This window comes from Tachyglossus aculeatus, chromosome 24 (genome assembly GCF_015852505.1).
Source record: "Tachyglossus aculeatus isolate mTacAcu1 chromosome 24, mTacAcu1.pri, whole genome shotgun sequence".
NCBI lineage: Eukaryota > Metazoa > Chordata > Mammalia > Monotremata > Tachyglossidae > Tachyglossus > Tachyglossus aculeatus.
This window is the reverse complement of record NC_052089.1, coordinates 22002102-22022091: the sequence shown is the minus strand read 5'-3', so window position 1 is coordinate 22022091 and position 19990 is coordinate 22002102. Positions and strand designations below refer to the sequence as shown.

Genomic DNA, 19990 nt, shown 5'->3' with positions numbered 1-19990 from the left:
GGCGGGAGAGAAGTCATGGGCAAGGGTTCTGTGGTGGAATACATGAGATTACAGTGCAAAGAGTAGTTCTGCATTGGAGAAGCGGGAAGTGCAGATTGGGTTGCAGTGGAAGACCAGAGAAATAAGGTAGGCAGGAGAGAGCTGAGTGCTTTGAAGCCAATGAGTTTCTGTTTGACGTGGAATTGGGTGGACAGCTATTGGAAGTTTTTGAGTGTTATCCAGAAAAATGACCTGGGCTGCAGAGTGAAGTAAGAACTGGAGTCAGTAGAGACAGGAAGCAGGGAAGTCAGTGAGAAAACTAATGCACTAGTCAAGGCGGGAAATAAGTGCTTGGATCTGTGGAGTAGCAGTTTAGATAGAGAATAAAAGGTGGAGTCTAGTGATACCCAGATACCGATTATCCTTTAACTTAACTCATCTTCAATCATTGCCCTACTAATGCAAGTCGATAATCTCCCTTTTTATGCTACTCAAAGCATGCTGAACCCATCTCTGACAGAAACGTTTGGTCAGAGGATTGGTTCAGTGCCAACTCAGATCTCCCCGAGGTTTTTGTTTGGAATGTACATGTCTCTTTTCCATTGTTCTTTGAGATGCAGTTATCATCTTTGCCTAAGGGTGAGGTGTCACTCAACCTCCCAAGCTAGCTAAGGTTTATGGCAAAGATGGTGGAGTCATAAAGTTTCTTTTTCTTCTTTGTCACTTATTATCCTATAACAGTGTTCTGATTTCCATTTAAGCGGATCCATGGTGTGGCTCAATGGAAAGAGCCTGGGTTTTGGAGTCAGAGGTCATGGGTTCAAATCCTGACTCCGCCAATTGTCAGCTATGTGACTTTGGGCAAGTCACTTAACCTCTCTGTGCCTCAGTTACCTCATCTGTAAAATGAGGATTAAGACTGTGAGCCCTCCGTGGGACAACCTGATCACCTTGTAACCTCCCCAGCGCTTAGAACAGTGCTTTGCACATAGTAAGCGCTTAATAAATGCCATAATTGTTATTATGATTCCCAGCCACATATCACCTTTATTTTCTAGAGAAGATTGAGTAGCTTCCACTTCTTAAGTTTATTCACTATTTATTTGAGTTTTGGCTCCCTCCAGGCAATATCCTTCAAGAGATTGCTCACTTCATGCAACCATTTCTGCTATTCTTGTATTTTTCCTTTCTACTTCAGCTTCATCATATCCAACACACTTTATACTCCTTCCCCCCGTCAGACAGCTCTTCCCACATTCAGATCTCTCCTAAAATCCCACGTCCTCCAACAAGCTTCCCTCAGTTCATTTCCCAGCCATGTCATCCCTTCAGCCAACTCTAGATCTTATGAACTTATTTATAGCCTCTTAAGTACTCATGTAGATATGTCTGCTAAATGTATTTATTTTTTACCATCCTGGTTGTAAATATTTTATGCTTGGCTCCCCGCTAGAGTGTAATCTGCTCGTGAGCAAGGACTGTGTTACTTGGTTATTCTGTGTGTCCTAAACGCCTAGCACAGTGCACTGCACCAAGTGAGCACTCTGCTACAACTGCTGCTGCTCTATGGGTTGTTGAACATTTTGATTTCCATTTTGCAGTTGTGGCTCATCTGCGCCAGATGGTCTGTATGAGTCAAGTCGATTTTAATTTCAATGAACACATTGAAGATAGAGTTGAATTCCTCTGAGTTGAGCCCTTTCTCAAAGTTAACAGATGTGAAGAAACTGGTATTTTGACACTTTCTGGTTGGCTTGTACGGGGCGTCTATGTGGTCAATGTTGGAATTTCCTGAATAGAAACTGGCTCATTCAAATGCATTCTGATGGGGTGTAGTATAACTGTGATGCACATTTTTTGGTATTTGTGACAGGGTAATTATTGGGCAGTAGTTTAGAAGATCCTATCTCCTTTCCTGACCAATGGCATTGCCCATTTCCTTTCCATGTAGTTGGAGTGCAGCTGTTCACGTTGTTGGTGTTAAACTGGGCAGTCTCTTGTCTTGAAATACTTTCAACTCCAAATTACATATACCTTGTAATACCTACACACCTACAACGTGTTGAACTGAGCAGTCTCTTGCCTTGAAATAATTTCAACTCCAAATTACATATACCTTGTCATCTATCAATCACTTGTATTTATTGAGTGCTTTCTGCGAGCAGAGCACTGTACTGAGAGTTTGGGAGAATCAATATACAGCGAGGATAAATACTTTCCCTGTCCACAGTGAGCTTACAATCTAGAGAGGGAGACAGACATTAATATAAATAAATGAATTATGGATAGATTCATAAGTGCTTTGGGGCAGTGAGGGTGGGGTGAACGAAGGATGCAAATCCAAGTGCAAGAATGATGTAGAAGAAAGTGGGAGAAAAGGAAATGAGGGCCTATTCGGGGAAGGCCTCTTGGATGATATCTGCCTTGGATAAAGCTTTGAAGGTGGGGAGAGTCATCTTCATTTATTCAATCATATTTATTGAGTGCTTACTGTGTGCAGAGAACTGCACTGAGCACTTCCATTGTACTGTATTAAGCGCTAAGATTTTCCATTTCACACTGTGAGGCTTCTATTTCTTCCCAAATTACTTCTGGAATTGATGCTGGGCTTGCTGTTGGCTAGAGATGACTTTCTGTGATTTTGGATGAGTAAAGGCATTGTCGATGTTTTATACATTTTTCATCCATATTGATTCCTTGTGTATCTTCTCTCCATTTTTGCTTTTCAATGCCATTGGGATCTTCTGTTTCAACCTTGCAGCTCTTTTAACTCTTTTTAAGTTCCGCTTCATTTCAGGTACTCCCCGCCTGTCTTCTCTCAGAAATCTTCAGTCATTTTTTAAACCATCTTTGCAGAATATCTTGTAGTATTCCTCATGGCTTTTTCCTTCAGCTTTCATGCTTCTCCTTTTTTCCACAATGTCTCTCCTTGACCCTTGGTTTATTTCTTGGCACGCTTTTCAGACTTGCCCTATTTGCTGACAAGGAAATCTGTGTGAGGGATATATCTTAATTATGTCTATGCCCCTGGAGGTGGGTATTCAAAGGTTCAATAAGCGTAATTCCTCTGCGAATACTTCCTTGCCAAATTGTCACTTTGATGTTGACTTTGGACATTTTTATATTTGGTCTTCTTGAGAAGGGTACAGTATTCACTTTGGTTGTGGCCTCTGAGCATCTAACTGTTATTGAGACTTCAGAGAAGATTCCTTTTGTGTCCAATAGCGTATCCTGGGCAGTCCATTGGGGCTTTTTCTGGCCTCCATATGGGAGAAGTGAATTTTAAAGATTGGAGTAGTGAAACACCGTAGTATTTCAAAAATCTAGACTCCTAAGCCTGGCCATATGAAGCATTCTAAAATCTCCACTTTCTCCAGGCAGAAGGACACAGTCAAATCAGTTTAGATGGTAAGAATGGAAACTTTACCCCAGCATTTATTCCCACATATTGGATCTTGTTTGTTCTTCCCTGGCAAGATCCAGTTGATGGCCTGAACGTCTTGAAGCATATTGGAAAGAGTATAAAATATGCAGTAGTACAGACTTTGGGCTAATATATTTTCCAAAATGTTTCATGCCTCGTTTCTCCCGTAAATTTTTAGGTTGCATTCGGCTTTCAGAGCATCATTCATATTCTTGATGAAAAAGAGGGATAGCATTTATTACTTTCCAAGCAGAGCTCCTGGGTTATATTAAATTAAGCTCTGTCAGACTCCCCTACCAAAGACAGAACCCTTGCCCCAGGGCAATATTTTCTCCCGGAAATTACTGTGGCTGGAGGAATTAATTGACAAATAGTGGGGTGAAAGGTCATGGTAGGTTCCTGAGGTTTCCTTACCTTTCTGCTTCACCCCATCTGTGAACTACTGTCCCTGCATCACCAGGAAATCGATTTATCCATTGAACCTCCGTATGAGGTCTCATCATTCAAGAGCTTTAAGTCCTTCCAGAATCCTATAGTTCTATATTTTCCAGTGTGGAATCACATGGAAAGGACTTCCTGAGGTCATCTGGTCCAACTCCCTGGATCCAAGTAAGGGAGTGAGAAAATCATGTACAACCATGGGATTGTCTGGTGTGTTTCCAAAGATCTCCAGGAATGATGATTAGACAAGCATCACTCGCAGCCTGTTCTAAACTTTCTTAAGCTCCCTTAATAATAGTTATGGCATTTGTTAAGTGCTTACTATGTGTCACACACTGTTCTAAGTGCTGGGGTAGATACAAGACAACTAGGTCCCACATGGGACTCATGGTCCAAAGAAGAGGGAGAATTCATATTGAATCCTCATTTGGCAGATGAGGGAACTGAGGCACAGAGAAGTGAAGTGACTTGGCCAAGGTCACACAGCAGGCAAGTGACAGAGCTGGTAGAACCCAGGTCCTCAGACTACCACGTGCATGCTCTTTCCTCTAGTCTGTGCTGCTTCTCACAATATGCTGCTTCTCCCTAGCAGTCAAGAGGTTCTTCAAGTTAAAGTGAACTCTCTCTTGCTGCAATTTCAGCTTGGTTGTTTTGCGATTAACTGGAGGTGAGGCAAATACTTCCAAAACATTTTTTTGCTGGAATCTTTCTTGGCTGTTCCCAGATAAGGTAGCTTGTCATTTTACCACTTTGGGACAAGACAATCTCCTCAGCAGTGATCCCCACTCATTCATTCATTCAATTGTATTTATTGAGCGCTTACTGTGTGCAGAGCACTGTACTAAGCGCTTGGGAAGTACAAGTTGGCAACATCTAGAGACGGTCCCTACCCAAAAACAGGCTCACGGTCTAGAAGGGGGAGACAGACAAGACAAAACATGTGGCCAGGTGTCAAGTATCTTGACTGAACAGTGCTTGTGCATTAGGCCATGGGAAGTGCTTTTAATTTTCAGACTGCACGTGTGAGTGTGAATGTGTGTATGTGATTGCACATGCCTAGTAGAAAGAGCACAGGCCTAGGAATGAGAGAACCTGGATTCTAATTCCAGCTCCATTATGTGCCTGCTGGGTGACTTTGGGCAAATCACTCAACTCCTCTGTGTCTGTTACCTCATCTGTAAAATTCAAATCCTGTTCTCCTTCCTACTTAGATTGTGAGCCCTGTGTGAAACAATCTGACCTAATTAGCTTGTTTCTTCCCCAGCACTTAGAACAGTGCTTGAGACTTAATCAACACTTAACAAATACCACAATTGTTAGTATTTTTCTAGGTCTTTGTTGAAGAGGTGACTTTAATGGTGAAGTCACTTGTGGGGCAGGGAATGTGTCTACCAACTCCGCTGTATCGCACTTCCCAAGGGTTTAGTTCAGTGCTCTGCACACAGTAAGTACTCAGTAAATACCACTGATGATGGTAGTGACCAAGAAAGCTCGGAGTCACACTGGTGGTAGAGGGGAAGGAAAACCACCCCCAAATTCCAATGTGCAAACAGTAAGAGAGGTCGGGACGAGTCCTCGGTCTCAATGGCTTTCCTGAGGTGAACTAACAGGAAGAAATTAAAACAAGACTTGGCTCTTAATGGACACAAAAGATTTTTCCAGGACTCTTGATTGCACGTTGCTGCTTGGTATTGTAGTTTTCTAGTGTCCTGGCAAAATAAGAGATAAACCCTAGCTCTTTGCATCTCATTTCCACTTTTTAATGACCAAGGTCAAGGAGTTTGAACAACGGATGCCCACTCCAACCCGAAGACTGGTCGATCCCATTCTCAGTGAGACGGTAAGCTGATTCAAAATAGTTTTTCCATCCATTTCCAGATTAATTCCTCCACTGCTGTTCATTCCATTTCATAAGCAAACACCCTTTGTTTCTAGCTAAATCGATGATTCTTTCACATGACCCTTTCTCGCCTCCCTGTGATAGGTAGCATTTTCCCAATGGGGACAGATGTAAAATAAATTTTCCAAGTTTGGGCAGAATTTAGTTTTCCCTTCCATTAAGAGAGAACATTAAAGAGTTAGGAATAATCAGAATGACCTGTTGTGATATCAACACCCTGCACACTAGAATCCTGCAGTGAATAGTCTAGAATTGATTTACTTTCTTTCCGGAAACAGACATTTCAGCTTCCCATGTCCAATTCAATGAGGAAATGACAACTTTTTCCTCTCCCTCTTGGATTGCCACCAATATGGGGCTACTTAGAAACAGACTGGACTTTTCAAAAACATATAAAAAGTTTAGCTGCTGGCACTGGGTTCCAAAAGAGGACAGTGGAGAGATGGTGACTGTCAGAGGCGGGGCGGTAGCTTGCTTCTGCATAACTGATGAATTCACATCTGACAGACTTTTCCACAAATATCCTGTCATTCATCTTGTCAATCAATCAGTGATATTTATGAAGGACATTGTACTAAGCACTTGGGAGAGAACAGTTCAGAGTTAATAGACAAGTTTCCTGTACTTCCCAAGCACTTAGTACAGCGCTCTGCACACAGTAAGCGCTCAATAAATATGATTGAATGAATGAATATAGTTTTATGCTACATATATTCACAAACCAGATTAAATCCATGAAAATGGTAGCTGTGTCCCGAGTTCATTCATTCATTCAATCGTATTTATTGAGCGCTTACTGTGTGCAGAGCACTGTAATAAGCGCTTGGGAAGTACAAGTCGGCAACATATAGAGACAGTCCCTACGCAACAACGGGCTCACAGTCTAGAAGGGGGAGACAGACCATAAAACAAAACATGACAAAACACAACCTTTTCTGAACACAGCTAAAATTCTACCTAATTAGGCCCTAAACAGAAGCCCAATAACATACCGATTAAAAATCCAGTTTTCAGGTCTTACCTGTGGTAACATGCCTCTCTTCCTCTGGATTTCAGCCAGGACTAATCCCAGACATTTGCCAGGACTAATCCCAGAAGTTTTCTTCACTTTTATTTACAGAGGGAATCTTAGTCTTGGTAGATTAAGTAGCACCTCATAGACACATTCACCTGCAGTCCCATTGCTTTCAGATCCACTGCCTGTTGAAAACACTGCAGATAATAACAATAATGATAACTAGGTTTTTGTACAGTGTGTTGATTCCCAAATTGCTCTAACATCCTATTTGTGCCCTGATGCAACTCTGAGAGGTAAGTAGAAAGGCAGGTATTTTTGTCCCCATTTTACAGATGAGTTCAGAAAGGTGACATGACTGGCCCACAGAGGCAGAGCTTGGACTTAAATCAGGATCCTCCAATTTCCTGATCGGGTTTCTTTGGCCACACCATGCTGCCTCATCTTTGTTTTCAGCGCTTAGAACAGTGCTTTGCACATAGCAAGTGCTTAATAAATGATATTATTATTATTATTATTATTATTATTATTATTATTATTATTATTATTATGGGCTTACTGTGTGCCAAATGCTTGGCTAGGTGTTGGGGCAGGTACAAGATAATCAGATTGGATCCAGTCCCTATCTCGCATAGGGGTCCCAGAAGCGGTGAAGGAACAGGCTAGTAGGGACAGCCCATCCCAACTGTTCACTAAACTCTCAAGCTCTTTGGAAATAACCATCGGCATGAAAGAATATTGTCCCTTTCCAGGCAACTGAGCAGCAGTGTGGCCTCTTGGATAAAGGCCAGGCCTGGGAGACAGAAAGACCTGGGTTCTAATCCTGACTCTGCCACATGTCTGCTGTGTGACCTTGGGCAAGTCGCTTCACTTCTCTGTTCCTCGAGAAGCAGCATGGACTAGTGACAAGAACAGGAGCTTGGGGGTCAGAAGGCGGGGGTTCTAATCCCAACTCTGCCACTTGTCTGCTGTTTGACCTTGGGCAAGTCACTTCAGTTTTTTGTGCCTTATTTACCTCATCTGTAAAATGGGGATTAAGATGGTGAGCCCCACGTGAGACAACCTGATTACCTTATATAATAATAATGATGGCATTTATTAAGCGCTTACTATGTGCAAAGCACTGTTCTAATCACTGGCATCTACCCCAGCACTTCGAACAGTGCTTAATAAATACCATAATTAAACAGCAGCGTGGCTTAGTGGAAAGAGCATGGGCTTGGGAGTCAGACGTTGTGGGTTCAAATCCAGGCTCTGCCCCTTATCAGCTGTGTGACTTTGGGCAAGTGACTTAACTTCTCTGTGCCTCAGTTCCCTCATCTGTTGAAGAGGGATCAAGATTGTGAGCCGTAATTGGGACAACCTGATTACGTTGTATCTTCCCCAGTGCTTCGAACAGTGCTTGGCACATAGTAAGCGCTTAACAAATACCATCGTTGAGAAGCAGCATGGTGTCGTGGATAGAGCCTGGTCCTGGGAGTCAGAAAGAAATGGGTTTTAATCCCAGCTCTGCCACGTGTCTTCTGTGTGACCTTGGGCAAGTCTCGTCACTACTCCGTGCCTCAGTTACCTCATCTGCGAAATGGGGATTGAGACTGTGAGCCCCACGTGGGACAAGGGACTGTGTCCAACCCAATTTGCTTGTATCCATCCCAGAGCTGTTGAAAACACTGCAAATAATAACAATAATGATAACTAGGTTACCATTAATAATGATAACTAGGTCACAGTCCAGTGTCTGGCACAAAGTAATTGCTTAACAAATACCATAATTATTATTTGACTTCTTTGTGCCTCAGTTCCCTCATTCACAAAATGAGGATTAAGACTGTGAGCCCCATGTGGGACAGGGACTGTATCCAACCTGATTAGCTTGTATCTACTCCAGCGCTTAGTGTAGTGCCTAATATACCTAACCACGGTGCCCACCATTCATTTTCATATCTTATGTCTCCTTCTTCATTCAGATTAGATTTGGCATCAGTTCAGATAGGTTCAATTGCCCAATACTTCCATGAAGCATTTAACAACATAGAGGCGTCACCTCGGAACTGAGAGGAGTTGCTGAGAGAGTGTAGCTGTAATGATTTGGACATAGAGGAATGCAGTTAGGCCGCTCAGGTTGTCTTTTGTCTTGAAAACCATGCTATGATCCATTTAGCATACCAGATCTGATTCAATTTGGAGACTCAAATTGCATCTCTTACACTCTAACACTCTCCTTCGATTTCCAGCTTTGGGTCCATCTCATTTGAGAAGCTTTCCCAAGTGAGGTGAATTAGCTTTGCTTGGGGTCTGCATTTCAAACTCCCCCAAAGTCTCAGGATGATCAAACAGCTCCCTCCAGCCCTCAGCAAAGGCTTGTGGGACCTAATACAATAAATAGACAACAGGAGTCCACTTCCTCTTATTATAGGAAATAACAGCGTGACTGTACTAGTGAATTTGAGACTCTCTGAGCCTGTTGTCATCAGATAAAAAAAACAAAAACAAAAACACAAATAAAAAATTGTGATAATCTGAGAGAGAGCTCATTCAGACCTGCGGGAGAATGACGGATATTTTGGATGTTGTATTTCAAATGAGCAATTAAGCAGGAGTAGCTGGTGATAAAAGGCGGAGAAAGGCAGAAAAATGTGAAGCACTCCAGCGTCAACTCATTATAGCTGAAACAGAGAAGTCTAGCAGAACTCACTTCCCAAGTTGTGAGGGGTCTGTGAAAAGCAGTGACAGGGAAAGCACTGAAAAGAAGTAATGGGAAAAAGATTACAAAAATAAATAGCAGTAGACATTGTGTTGAACCAAGCATGACCTTTAGAAATGGAGAAAAGGTTTTACATATCTAAGAACATCTCATTAGAGCGTTGTCTGAAAGATTAAAATCATTTCAATATTTTTACATTATACTTAATGCAACAGCGGCAGCTTCTCATGGCAAAACATCACCTTTCCTACTTGTATTACATGTTATTAGTCTGAGAAGTAAAATAAAGTACCATATTTGTGGCTCAGCTACTAAAGGAAAGAACTAACTGCCTAATATAAAAACGATCGAATATAACACACTTTCTTCTACGATTTGAGTTTGAGTTCCTGCCTTTCTATGGATCTAATAATAATCATTGTGATAGTTGTTAAGCACTTATTATATGCCAGGCACTCTACAAAGCACTGTGGTAGGTACAAGATGGTCAGTTTGGATAGAGTCTCTGTCACATGTGAGGCTTGCCTTCTGAATAGGAGGGAAAACAGGTATTGAATCCCATATTACCAATGCAAAAATTGAGGCACAGAGAAGTTGGGTGACCTGCCCAAGGTCACACAGCGGGCAAGGGGCAGAAGCAGGATTAGAACCAAGTTCCTCTGATCTGGGTCACAACTGGGTATGTAATTGATGGGACCTGAACCCTGAGATGGAATGAAACCATCCCCATTTTTGAGGCAGTTTTGCTCTTTCAGAATACTTGGCCATTTAAATTTTAGTGAAAAAGAGCTGTGAGGTGGCAGCTTCTCAGGAGTGGGGCCTCTTGCTTGAGGTACGTGGGTTAGTAACGAGGGCACTCCTGGATCTCATTTCTGAACCTCAGCTTCACTCTGGAGAGGCTCCCTTGAAACACAATTTGGAAACACTCATGGTAGCAGAGAACCCTGTCGTTGGGTAGGGACCATCTCTATATGTTGCCAACTTGTACTTCCCAAGTGCTTAGTACAGTGCTCTGCACACAGTAAATGCTCAATAAATACAATTGAATGAATGAAACTCTTGGATCCTATTTTGACTTTGAGGTGGGGATGAGGGGGGGTACCATTGAAGCTTACCCCAAAGTGCCCAGTCTCCCCTGCAACTCTGGATTGCTGACAAAGCTTGGAGCTAAAAATAACCAGTCTTCCACCCAGAGCTCATTGCTACAAGGCCCTAGAGCATGCAGTAAATTGTGTTCCCATCTATTATTTGGCCTTTTACGGGTAAAGATTTCTTGAATTCATTTTGGATTGTGTCTACACCAGGTCACAGAATCAGATGGTATACGAGCAGAATCAATGGGTACCTTAAAACGGCTGCAGAAGTTGGTTCGAAACAAGAAGGCAAATGCTCAGAGCTTTGATGAAGTCAAACACACTTTGATGCCTCTCGGTAAGTAAGAATTTTGAAACCACAATTTGTCACTTTTAAGCCTTCCCCGACAGATTATCCCCCTCTAGGCTATAATCTTACTGTGGACAGGGAATGTGTCTACCAACTCTTGTTTGATTGTGTTCTCCCAATAACTTAGAACTGTACTCTGCACACTGTAAGCGCTCAATAAATCCCATTGATTGATGGATTAGAATGCTTCGAAGGCAGGGATTGCACCATTTACTACTTGTTGAATGTTCTCCGCATGCCTAGTACAGGCCTCTGCAGACCCAGGCACCCAATCAAGTCGGTTGATTGTGTGGATGGAAAACCTACACCCAGTATGTACAGATATACAGATGTGTGTACACACATATTTGTGCGCACCTAAACTCACATAGGGATATGTACTAAGAGGAACATGGAGAGATTGGATAAAAAAGCATCTTTAAATTACTAACAGGTCCAGCAGAAGACTCTTATCTCTCTCAAGAGGAAGAAGTGCCGACTTCCTGCGTGAAACTCACCAAGTCTCAAGAAAAGAAAGTCAGGAAAGATAATACAAGGAGGAAGGAAGAGCCTGAGAGTAGACTTGATTTTATTTCCACGATGCTGGGGACACCCCACCCTTCTGGAGCGAGCCGCTCGGAAGACATCGTCAACCATTCCAGAACTGAGTTTCAGGGATGGAATGACTGGGAGGCTTTCCCAGGTTATCGGTCTTGGACAGATGACTTCCGGATCCCTCCGAGTGCAGAGTGGGAAAACTGTGCCTGCTGTTCTCACCAACCACAGTTCTCCTGCTCTCCCACTGATATAGATCTTCCATATTCCTGGGTAAGTGCTTTACCTACCCCCATTGAAATTCAGGGTGCAATTTTCAGAAATGCAACATCCCACCATGGGCATCTTTAGTGTCTTGATGGACGGTGAAACCAAGAGCCGGCATCTAAAATTCACAATTGGAATCAAAGAGCGGCACAGGCATGGAGACACTGGCCTTTGAGAAGTGGGTGTGTGTTCCAATATAGTACTGTATGTGGTCACACAGTGAGCTCAATTTTCTCCACTTCTCCACTTTAGCTTGGTTTGCAGTCAACTGTATGGCAGAATGATTTCCCATGAGTAACCTATCTACCTGGTTTATGGCCTTAAAGGTCTTTCCTGGGCCATTCCTGCCCTGGCGATGGGAATCCACTGCCAATGAGCAATGCAGTTGCCACTGGAGACAACGGTACTCTCCTATGGCTTGGAGCTAAGGTTTAAGCCTAAGGGCCCATTGTGGAGCTTCTCTATGCATCCATGTTGGGGTGAGTCTGCTTTCTTCCATCCCTCTAGGTAATACCACGTTGGTAAGGCCAGACTGAGGTTTGGGTGGATCTGAGGTGACTCAAGCCCAGTGGAGCCTTCATACCTAGCTTCTCTTCCTCCCCATTCCTTGGGGTGCACACAAACTGGCTTTTTTTTCTGAGGTGGCTGAGGGCAGTCACTTTGAGGCCCTGATGTTGGCCATGGTGGGCCCCTCTGCAGACCCTGAAGGGCAGTGCCCACCCTCTGAGGCTGATGGGCATCGGTCAGCTGCCCCTCTTTCCCAATGGTAAATACAGCGCGGTGCACTGGCTAATCTCAGATTTCCTCAGGCTGAACTCCTTGCTTTCAGTTGGGCCTAACAATGTAAATTACACGCTGGAAGCCATTAAGTGGAATATTATCATTATTCATTCATTCAATCATATTTTTTGAGCACTTACTGTGTGCAGAGCACTGTACTAAGCGCTTGGGAAGTACAAGTTGGCAACATAGTACAAGTTGGCAACATAACATTTCATATCATTAGGTATGAATATCTAATAGTTTAGATAGATAGTCATTATGAAACTCTACTGTTCCCTAGGTGCCAACAGGTAGGGTGTCCATGATGGATTATTTTGTAGGCTTTTTCTCATGTGGACATGTTTTTGTTGTGGGATCCAATTAAGTAACTAAGCTGGTTTGGTTATGTAGGTGGCCAGGATATCTCTTGACCATCTTGGACGATAACGTTAAGTGTTGTTGACAAGGAAAGCTTGAGAGAGCGAAGGAGATTCGGAAATGTGTTAGAGTGAAATTGGTTTGAGGAACATTATAAGACTATTTGCTCTCTAGGATTTCAGACAGTCGGGGGAAAGAGGTTGAATGATCATTTTCCCGTTCTGTTCACCTATTGTATAATGAAGATAAGTGGAAAGAGATCAACCTCCATTTTGGAAGAACTGGTTTTTTTTTTTTGTTTTATTTTGACCAGCAGAAATACCAGTCCATACCTGGGTGTCCTTGTCCTTTCTCTGCTCTTGCCTCTATCCCTACATTTCTCCCTGTTCCTCTTTGTTTTCCTTTGTTAAGCACTTACTATGTGCCGGGCACTGTACTCAGTGCTGGGGTAGAACAAGCTAATCAGGTTGGACACAGTCCATGTCCCACACAGTTATTTCACAGATGAGGTTACAGAGGCCCACAGTTGTCCAAGGTCACCCAGCTGACTAGTGGTGGAGCCAGGATTAGAACCCAGGTCCTTCTGACACCCAGGCCCATGCTCTATCCACCAGACCATAATAATGATAACGATGGTATTTGTTAAGTGCTTACTCTGTATCTAGCACTGTTCTAAGCTCTGGGTCTTAAAGCCCATTTTACAGTTGAGGTAACAGAGGCTCATAGAGGTTAAGTAACTTGCCCATGATCACAGAGCAGAAAAGTGGGGGAGCCAGGATTAAAACCCAGGTCCTTCTGGCTCCCAGGCCTAAGCTCTATATAGTAGCCATGCTGCTTCTCCTCTCCCATTGAAGTCTCTCTGTTTGTCCTGCTCCCTCCATAGATCAACTTACAGGGGCCAGCCATCCTGCCCTCCCCTTCTTCAGCTGTCCTGATGATTCTAGGATTTGTGACTCTAACTGTTCTGCCTTTCCAGATCCCTCCTCCTCTTCCACACTGCTCCCCATCCTCCTTTCCCTCCAATCTCCATTGCTCCTACTCCAGTTCTTGGCCCTCCTGCCACCCAACCCTCCCAGCCAGTTTCTGAGTGCTATTTTTCGAACTAATCAGAGGACTCAAAAGTAGTGGGCCAGCAACTTCGGTTTCATGCAGTCAGGGTGATCATTTGGGTGGCATTGACGTTATAGGAAGCTCTAAGGGGAAAGATATGGCTGTTGGCCATGAGGACAGCTTATGAGGGATAGACAGATTCTCAATGTGATTCGCAAATAGACTGTGAGCCCACTGTTGGGTAGGGACTGTCTCTATATGTTGCCAACTTGTACTTCCCAAGCACTTAGTACAGTGCTCTGCACACAGTAAGCGCTCAATAAATACGATTGATGATGAAATAGAAAGAAAACCCTTCCGCAGGATTGGCTCCATAGTGCTTTTTGCTTGACAGAAAGCTCATTCTCACCATTCTGCTTCCCAAAACCAAAACATCAGAAACTGAAATGGCTGAGGGGATCAGTACACAAGAACAGTTGTCTTGAGGCATCCCTACACCCACTGAGACCTTCGTTGCTGATGGAATAAAGATGAAGGAATTCAAAGTGACTATAATTCTAATGCATGGTTTTTCGTGAGCACTGTAAAGAAGGAAGGATGGAGTGGTCTTTGTATGTGATTAGGGCTGGGGGAAATGGGATCTTTACACTTTTTTGCTCTCTGCGGCTGCTTTTCACTCTAGTGATTCCTGCCACCTTTCTCAGTCACAACCCTGCCCCTTTCTGGCCCCCTCCCCATGTGCCCTAGTTCTTCTTTGGAACTCTTTATTAGGGCATGCTATTTTTCTCAGTAGCAACATTTCCTTCCGTCCAGCCACTTCCTCTGTAGAAAAGAAGTCTGCAACTCTAAAGTCTAAGACCAAACTAGACATTACATAAGGCTCATATTTCTTAGGACACTGTAAACTTTCCCAGGTTTGGGTGAGGGGTAGAAACCCCACAGATAAAATGTTTTTTTGAGTGCTGCATGTCTGCATTCCCTTTGCTGGTCCCCACAGGGTGACAGAAGTGAGGAGAAATGTGACAAAGGAGGAGGAAATATCCTAGTGTCCTGAAAAAAAGGCCAGATTTTGGGCTAGGAGTAAGGGCACGAGCATCTTTGGGGATTAAGCCATAGATTTGCACATAGAAGCAAATGTTTCTGGGAGTCTGATGATTCTGAAATGGCTGGTGTGGAGTCCAAATAGCTCACGGACTTCTTGAAATCATTTTTTCCTCAACTGATACCGATCAGGTTTTAAAAGTCATTAGAACCCAGGACACATTGACCTCAGGCCCACTCCCAGCACCTCATAAAACTTGGCTTGAATCCTAAACCTGAGATCCTTTGCGTGTGAAATGGCCAAGTATTTCTGATTACAGAAATATCCCCAAATACCTTCCAAATGTCTTTACTTTTTTCTCTCACATTAAGGATCAGCATTACCAGTGTCAGTACTCGGTTTTATCTCATTATTTATGAGGTGATTTTATTTACTGTGAGATATCTGTGCATTCTGGGGATCTCAAGGCATCTGTATAGCATCAGAGCCCAGCGCATTAAGAAATGAGCTGCTAGGTTTACAAATTTACCCCTGCCTTCGAGGGAAATTGGAACACCACCCCTGCCTCCTCCTCTCTCCCACTTCCCCAATCCACTTTTACTTCAGGGCCAGAGCTGCCATTAGCTTCACTAATACTCAGGCATATGGGAGTATGGAAGACGGGCAGAAAGATATGATGCCATTTTCCTAACGGATTCTTCGGGGCCGTGCCCATGTGGTCCATACCACAAGTCCCCAAATGAGATCATTGCCATTTAATAGCAGAAACCTCTTCCATTTGTCTCATCTGATTTCCCCTAAATCCAGGCAATGCCTTTCCCAGTCTGTGGCATGGAGCCATGCGAGGTTTTGTGGGTATTAGGGGGTGCAGTACATCAATTGTGCCTTGCTATAGTGGAATGGAGGGGTGGCTGGGGGGCAGGGGGACTACCTTCAGCTACTATATAGAATCCACAAATATATTCTCCGGTGAGGAGAGTAGCCTATTTATTGTCCCTTGGGGCAGAGCGGTTCCATGTATCCAGAGAACAGTTTGGCCGGACTTCAGATGTACCTATCCGGTTCTCCACAAAGAACAGTTAGTTTGTCGCCTGCGGTAAGCAGGACCACAAAATATTTTCAGAAAGCAACCAAATGATTGATGCCTCATAACACAAACGGCTAGGAGGAACCAACCGATAAACTGGCAACAGAAGTGTTTAAAGGCACCACAACTTGAGAAACCAATTTGACTTTAAAGGGCGGGTTCTTTCTCGGTTTTAAACAAGACCGGCCACCTGCATGAACTTCACATCAGTTGTTTGTGGTGGGGACCGTAATATTTTGAGAGCTCTGAGGCCTCCTCCTACTATCTGAATCGAGGAGATTAAAGTGTTCCCACACACTGATAAATATATCACAAAGGACCATAACAGGAATAGAGTAGTTGGAGCAGTTAATGGCATAACTTCCAGTTAAAACAATATTCTTTGGGCTTCCTTGGCATGTTCCCATAGAATGTGTGGTGTGCTTGATAAGCTCATTTTTCACTTGTACAAAATCAATATTGTTCAAGGCCGGTCAGGGGGGTGGATGGGGGAGGAGTTGGAGGATTCAGTAGGGGGCTTCGGGGTTTGGGTTTCGGGGCTAGAAATTCTGGGTATGTTCCTGGCTGTGTCTGCGAGGAGTCAGGTGACCTGGGTTCGAATCCTAGTTCTGCTGCTGGTCTGTGACCTTACATAGGTCATTTAACATCTCTGAACCTCAATTTCTTCATCTGTAAAATGTGAACAAAGTACCTGCTTTCTTTACCTCTTTTAAGGCGAGCCCCTAGTGGGAAGGGGAGTGCATCCAATCATATCATCTTGTATCTAGCCCAGAACTTGTCAGAAAATAAACACTTTATCACTGAGGCACGATGACAAACTCTTATCTCAGGGCCCTGTTGATGTCTGTTGCTTCTCTCCTGCATAACCCTGTTCCACCGAAAACTGTTTCAGCTATATTTGGAAACACTGTAAAATATATGTTCGCTGTACTTTCAGTACCTGTCTCCCCTTCTAGACTGCAATCTCCTTGTGGACAGGGATTGGGTCTATCAATTCTGTTTTACTTTCCCAAGCACATGGTATGGTGCTCTGCACAAAGTGAGCTCTCAATAAATATCATAGATTGATTTAATTGGCTCCCTACCATCTTCTAAATTGATAGATAATAATAATTATAATAATGGTATTTGTTAAGCGCTTACTATGCATGATGCACTGCTCTAAGAGCTGGGGGGGATAGAAGGTGATCAGGTTGTCCCACATGGGGCTCACAGCCTTAATCCCCATTTTACAGATGAGGTAATGGAGGCACAGAGAAGTTAAGTGGCTTGCCCAAGGTCACACAGCTGACAATTGGCAGAGTGGGTTTCGAACCCATGACCTCTGACTCATTCATTCAATCATATTTATTGAGTGCTTACTGTGTGCAGAGCACTGTACTAAGCGCTTGACTCCCAAGCCCGTGCTCTTTCCACTGAGCCACGCTGCCTCTCTCAAATGGGAGAATGGCTCAGTAGATGGGATGTTCTCATCAAATTCTCACTGAAACCTGCATTTTCTATTTCTGGCCTTGGATTTAGACATAGCCAAATGACTTGCCTGCTCCATCCCCTGCCTATCCGAAGCAGGTTTGGGATCGAAAGAGATGGGACAGAACGACCAAGCTTCTGGTGCTCTTCCGAAAGCTACTCAGTTTACCTCAGATTGGAGTCCTTCTCTGGGTGAGGGCATTGGTTGTGACCAAGTTTGCTATCCACCAGGCAGAAGCCCAACAAACAATGAATCAGAATTTCCAAATCTGCTCTAGCAATTTGGAGGACTTTCATTTCCCTTAAGGGATGGATACCCTTCTGCCCAGGTGATTTCTTGGATCTCTGGGGGAAATTTAAGTAGTCCAGAGTCACTCAACTAAGGTTTCTACTAAAAAGGAAATTGAAATCAGTCAATTTGTCAATGTAATCATTCCATTAGTGGCATTTATTTGAGGACCAACTAAGTGTAATGCAGTGTTCCAAGTGTTTAAAAAAGTACAAAAATGAAGCAAGACACACATTTCCTGCCCTAAGGAGCTCAATATCTAATGGGGAAGACAGACGTTCAGTCTAATTACTTACTCAGCGTAATTAATAATGGACTGTGTTGCTGTCTAGATTGGCTTGTTCCCTGGGAGGTTGGGGAGGGGATATATCCTGGTGGCAGACCAGATCAAAGAATTCCTGGTCAGGCTATTCTTTGATCAGTCTAAGGGTCTTGCCTGATAGGTGACTGGGGGTTCTTTGATCTTCCCAGGGCTATCCCTGTTGGAAAAAATAGGTCCCTTCTTTTTGTGGGGTCGCAGAGGGATCAGAGAACCCACAGAACAGCATGAGAGCGGTATTGGTGCATTCCCAGGGGGGTTTGGTGCCTGAGTCTCTGAGCACCATTGACCCAATGGGACACAAATGAGATGTCGCATACAGAGAGCTTTGGGACTGCTGTCCTTCAGGGCACTGAAGGTCACAAACGAGCGAGGGCAATGGGCTGACCAAACAGTGAATGCATTCACCTCGTGCTGCGAGCAAAAGCTGAGCGTCAGTTTGGATACTTTCTGTTTGGATTTGTTAAACCCCAGAACTTCATGTGGGGAATTTTGCTAAGTCCTAGCAGAGGAAAGCCCCACGCCAAAGATCATCACAAACCATCAACTTTCAAGTTCTTCAAATCCTGGCCTGAACCAAAATATCCCCCCCCTTTTTTTTTTAGATCGGACACAGGGGTTCTGATATCCCGGAAGATAAAGCGGTCACCAGAATCTCTTCCAGCCCCATTTTATTGATCTGTGACCCTTTCAACACCCTTTACCCCTCCCCAAAATTGGTCCCAGATGTCTGCCCCCATCTCCCTGCCTTTTTTCTTCTTCTTTCCCCTTTCTTCTCATAATAATAATAATAATAATGGCATTTATTAAGTGCTTACTATGTGCAAAGCACTGTTCTAAGTGCCGGGGAGATTACAAGGTGATTAGGTTGTCCCAGGTGGGGCTCACAGTCTTAATCCCCATTTTACAGATGAGGGAACTGAGGCACAGAGAAGTTAAGTGGCTTGCCCAAAGTCACACAGCTGACAAGTGGTGGAGCCGGGATTTGAACCCATGACCTCTGACTCCAAAGCCCGGGCTCTTGCCACTGAGCCACGCTGCTTCTCATCTCTCTCTACCACTCCTTAATCTGCTGCATTTTTGTCCATCTCTCATTTAATTATGGAGTTTATTGAGCACTTATTATCTGCGAAAGCTCTGCGCTAAGCACTGGGGTCGATGAGAGATAATGAGATCAGATTCAATCCCGGTCCCATTTTGCTTTTCAACTTGAGAGGGAGAGAGAAATTCTTTACTACTACTACTAATAATGATGGTATTTGTGAAGTGCTTACTATGTGCAAAACACTGTTCTAAGCGCTGGGACCAGCAGTGTGGCCTAGTGGAAGGAACTTGAGGCTGAGAGTCAGAAGACCCAGGCTCTAATCACGGCTCTTACTATGTGCCATGGACTTTGCAAGATAATCAGGATTAGACATAGTCCCTGTCCCACTTGGATTTCAAAGTCTAAGAAGGAGACAGAACAGGTATTTAATTCTCATTTTCAAATGAGGAAACTGAAGCACAGAGAAGTTAAATAATAATGATAGCATTTATTAAGCGCTTACCGTGTGCAAAGCAGTGTTCTGTTCTGGCAAGTTAAATGACTTGCCAAAGGTCACATACAAGCAAGATGGGGAATCCCAGATTAGAACCCAGGTCCTCCGGCGCCTAGGCTCTTTCCATTAGGCCACACTGCTTCCTAGTCAGCTAAAGCCAAGGTTTAAACTAGATGTGGGGTTGGAATCCACCCCTGCTGCGTGTGTTAATGGTCTCACAGCCATAGGCTCAACCTCAGTCCCTTCACTCCAAGATGATGATGATGATGATGATGATTATTGTGTTATTTGTGTAAGTGCTTACTCTGTGCCAGGCACAATGCTGAGCAATACATGTGACCAAACTCA

General features: G+C 43.7%; 1 protein-coding gene across 2 annotated transcripts in view; it reads left to right on the top strand.

Moving 5' to 3' along the window:
- LOC119945017 (SAM domain-containing protein SAMSN-1-like) overlaps window positions 1-19990 on the top strand; it is a 363531-nt gene that overhangs the window by 276291 nt on the left and 67250 nt on the right. The window contains exons 2-4 of one of the 2 annotated variants that reach the window (XM_038766015.1): window positions 5616-5684; window positions 10768-10894; window positions 11340-11713. In XM_038766015.1, coding sequence (XP_038621943.1) covers window positions 5637-5684; window positions 10768-10894; window positions 11340-11713 — 549 coding nt within the window. In that variant the 5' untranslated portion in view covers window positions 5616-5636. The remainder of the gene's footprint in view (window positions 1-5615; window positions 5685-10767; window positions 10895-11339; window positions 11714-19990) is intronic. The other variant, XM_038766014.1, reaches the window with a different exon arrangement.